At 34.9% G+C, this 4746-nt stretch overlaps 1 protein-coding gene across 1 annotated transcript; it reads left to right on the top strand.

Annotated features, from left to right (window-relative positions):
* The first annotated feature begins 1660 nt into the window (after positions 1-1660).
* On the top strand, positions 1661-3988 carry LOC122304887 (pentatricopeptide repeat-containing protein At1g05670, mitochondrial-like). The gene is made up of 3 exons (XM_043117151.1): positions 1661-1881; positions 1961-2150; positions 3821-3988. Exons 1-3 carry the CDS (start codon positions 1661-1663, stop codon positions 3986-3988), a joined length of 579 nt encoding a protein of 192 aa, XP_042973085.1.
* Positions 3989-4746: the final 758 nt, after the last annotated feature.

The following is a 4746-nucleotide window of genomic DNA, read 5'->3' as shown; positions in this document are numbered from 1 at the left end:
CTATATGTCTGGTGCAAATTGTATTAAGGCAACCAGATATGATTATAACGAAAAATTTGTGTGCTAGAATTGTAAAAATATGAGCATCTTCTAGCCACAATAAATCATTTTATCTCATTATTTTAAATGACCATTCCTTACATGATAAATATAACATAGTAATTGTTAAAATTACGTAATTACTAATATTCTAATTAAGTTTAGCTATCGAGTCTATCTAAAAGTAGAGGAAGATATTGGATGTATAATGGTTGTTATCTTCGGACTGATAGCAAAAGAAATATTGAATTGTACAACTATTGATATTTTTGAACACACAGGTGAGATAGAATATTTAATGCATTATGTCTTTATATTTTTTCATTATTACAAGAGCACCTATTATATTTAGTAAATATTGCAACTACAATTTTAGAGAATAAATGAATTATGTACTTGCGCACAAAAATGAATTAACATGGAAAACTACGTTAGAATAAACTCAATGTACTATTTGCCCATCCTATAATTCAAACTACATCATAAGCACTCAAACACTTTGCAATAAAGCAAATTTATTTTTTAAGAACGATCTCATGCTAGAAAGCGATCATGTTGTAAACACACCCTTACTAAAACATAATAGGCCTTTTGCCATGAGTTCTTTTGCCACGACAAACCATAGTGAGAATTTCTTGTGTTATCAAACCAAGTTTTTTTGTGGAAAATGAAATGAGATGTTGCATAGACATGGCCAGCCATGTCAGTGTTTTCGTGGTGAAATTCTCCTTTTACAATGAAAGTTAGTAGCCACAATAAAATTGCCTTTAAATATTCATTGACTGTAAAGAGTAAAGTTTTTCGGGATGAAATCATTTTGTGAACACATCTCTCCTATTCGATCATAACCCTTTTCCGCGTGGAGATAGAGTCTTTCCTCCCAATCTCATTTGTTTTGGCTTTTCAGTGCAAACCAACAGAAAATCGACTACACGGCCAGATGTTAAACCAGTGGGTTGTGCAAATTAGGGCTGAGGAAATTAGGGTTGATCAATTGGGGCTTCAATAATTTTCCACCGACCAAAGAGTTTGCGTCCACGAGTCCAGCATCTCCCATGGTCAGCGTCTGCCCTTTCAGTTCCCCAAAAGACACGAATCTCCCTTCCAACGAGGCTTCATGTAAACTGCATCTCTTCTAAATTTATTCCCTCCCCTATATTGCATGATATCATCGATGTGGAGATAGAGCTAGATCTGAGGCTTCAACAAGGTAGCAAAAAGTCATCTCCTTGAGGAGGTAGCTCAAAGCCCACCCGTACTATTGTGTAAATCTCATCAATTTTATTTCTTCCTTACTCATCTTCTAATATCTTCTACATTCTTTTAACCAATTTCATTTCAGGTAAACTCCCTTCACTTAGCAGTAGGAAAAGATTGCATGCAGTAACCAGTAGAGCTAATGAATGGGTTTGGCCACCTTGCTTTTGCCGACATGTAATAAGTTAGGTAAGGAATTCCCATGAAATGATGTACTCTTACCTGTTGTCAAAACTCATGAATCCCTAGTTGATATTAACTGAGGCCTGTGATTTAGCAAGGGATCAAGATGATTAGAAAGGGGTTTCTTCCAATCCCAGTTGTTATTAACTTGCTAATTCAGCCTCTCTGTCAAGAGGGGAAAATGCATAAGGCTAAAAAGTTCATGGATGAGTGTCTGAACAAGGGATGTGCTGTTAATGTAGTGAATTTTACAACTATAATTCATGGGTTTTGTCAGAAGAATGATTTGGTTGTTGCTCTCTCATTGCTTGATGATATGTATCTGAGCAACAAACATCCTGATGCAATCACGTTTACTACATTGATTGATGCATTGGGAAAGAAAGGTAGAATGGAAGATGGGTAGGGGGAAAGATTTGTTGAAATTATTAGAGAAAAATGCTTTTAAGGCACTTAATCAAGTTATTGAAAAGCTTTGTAGTTTTGGAAATCTTGAGGAGGCTGATAAACTCTTAGGTAATGCATTGAGAACAACTTCAAAAATTGATGCTAAAACATGTCACATAGTTATGGAGGCGTATTTGAACAATGGAATTCCTTTGTCAGCATATAAAGTGGCCTTTCGTATGTTCAACTGGAATCTGATTCCTAACTTGAAGTTGTGTGAGAAGGTGACAAAAGGACTAGTGTTAGAAGGAAAAACATAGGAGGTAGATAAGCTTATGATGCGTTTTGTTGAGCATAGGTACATTGTATCTGAGTGTCGAGAGCATCTGGGAAGCTAGTGGTACTATAGATTTGACCTTTTCATCATAATTACTTGTTGCTATCATCAAGTGCTTTATCATGGTAAGCCTCTTCTTCCATCATCACATGATTAATTTAATCACGTCACTCAATTAGATATGTCATTCCAAGTCCCAGATTTGGTCTCTTTTGTCATAATAAGAAATTTTAGAATTGAGGAATCAATTGTTACTCTCAAGAGGTTCAGACAACTAAGACTTGTACTAGTTCACCAATCACCAGTCCGAATGTTAATATTTAAATTTTGATTTTTGAGATATATCTATTGGATTAATTTAGGTTCTCTTAGATTCATTTTACACTTTCAATTATATAGATGGTCCTAATGTCTCCTACCATAAAAATCAACTCATATTATTCTTATATTTGATGACTAATGGATGTATTGATCTGTCATGATTGGTCTCCTTTTGTTATCCTTGAAAATTAACTGTACGTCTTCCTCTTAATAATGTGACTGCAAACGTCACCGATCAAAAAAAAAAAAAAATGTGACTATAGACCTGTGTTCTTATTTCCTTTTACTAAATTGCCTACTTACGTGTCTATGAGTGTTTATTTGTTTTTTGTTTGGCCATGGTCGAAAAATGATATTCTTTTTAATAAAATAAATTTGGGGGAAAATGACATTTAAACTAGTTAGTGAAGATTTTTAAGAATATTGATTTTGTCCCATGATCTTAATTTTGCTATCAATTCAATGAAATTTTTAAAAGCCTTATATGGTTGCATACAATCCAGTTTATTTTCATGAATTATATATAGGTCCATCAATTGATTGTAGTACCCTATGTATTGAAGACCACAATAAGAAGAACTAAGTTAAACATCTTATAGAGAACATAGAATACATAGATAATGACACACCAAAAACAAAATTACCAATGCTACTGTTGTGGATCATGCCCTTGCTCAATTTGCATAAAGGTTTATTATGGCATTTTTCAATACCATAACAAGAGAGCCCAGCATGCATTACACTTAAATACAATGATTATCCATCGAATCCCTTCCACTTTGGAATCCAAATACATTAGGGAACACACATTAGGATTTGCCATCATTAAGACCAAACCTAGGTTTTAACTAGTTTAAAGAGAATTTCAACGGCCATAGAAAATAGATGTCTTTGTTAATATCCCAAAACTGCCATTGTAAGGTAGTTACCCAATCTCATATTATTTGTGTAATGTTCAATTTTATACCGAACCCTTTTTAGCCCTTCAGACTACATTTACCTTTGTCAATGAGTATCGCAAGATAATCCATCTATGTGCGTTTTTGGTGGAAATTGCAATTTTCCTGTTATCACCCTTACTAACTACAGTGTTTTCCAACCATTAGATGGATGAAACATGGATGCATATTAAAGATAGATTGCAGTCCAATGGATATGGTGAAGGTGTTAGACAATTCATGATTTTGGCGCAAGCCAATTCATTGGGATCAGATCGCATCCGATGTCCATATAAGCGATGCCAAAATAAAGCTTTTCAACCTTTTAATCTAGTGAAAAATCATTTGTTTATCATAGGGATTGATCCAAACTATACTGAATGGATATTCCATAGAGAAGATGATTCGTTCCTACACTACATTTTCTGAGGATGAAGGTGATGATGCATTAGATGTTAATGAGTATATTGATGACGTGGACGATCTTTTAGATTACATTCGAATGGGGTCGTTTATGGATAATTGAGCTACAAATGATGGAGATGCATACATTGATGATGAACCGCACACCTCGACTACTCCAACAAACCTGAGTTTCGAGGAGTTGGTTTCTGATGCACGACGACCACTTTATCCTTCAAGTTCAAAGTTCTCAAAGCTGTCATTTATAGTAAAGTTGCTTCACATCAAGACAATTGGTGGTTGGACGGTGAAGTCCTTTGATATGGTTATCAAGTTATTGCAAGCAGCATTCCCGGAAGCTGTTTTCCCCAACTCATATAATGACGCTCGCTGATTAGAGCGTGGTTTAGGCTTTAGTTACAAAAAGATTGATGTTTGTCTAAATGATTGTGCCTTATTTTAGAAGGAAAATATTGAGTACAATGAATGCCCTAAATGTAGTGCATCTAGGTAGATTTCAAGCATAAGTAACCAATATTGGATACCCCAAAAATTTCTCCAATTTTTCACTCTAAAGCTGTGTTTGCAAAGGATTTTTATGTCAAAGAAAACAGCCAAAGCCATGAGATGACATGTAGAAAAACGTGTTGACAATCCAATTTGCATGACACATCTAGCTGATTCTAGGGTATGGAAAGACTTTGATAATAGACATGGGTTGTTTTCTCAAGATCCTCTAAATGTTAGACTTGGTCTAGTAAGTGATCGTTTTAACCCATTCAACAACATGAGCAAACCGTACAGCATTTGGCCGGTATTACTCATTCCTTACAACTTGCTCCCTTGGTCATGCATAAAAGATCCATACACCATGTTGTCATT

The sequence above is a fragment of the Carya illinoinensis genome, chromosome 3, assembly GCF_018687715.1.
Source record: "Carya illinoinensis cultivar Pawnee chromosome 3, C.illinoinensisPawnee_v1, whole genome shotgun sequence".
Taxonomy (NCBI): Eukaryota; Viridiplantae; Streptophyta; class Magnoliopsida; order Fagales; family Juglandaceae; genus Carya; species Carya illinoinensis.
The sequence above is the reverse complement of the archived record's forward strand: the minus strand, read 5'-3'. Positions and strand labels throughout refer to the sequence as shown.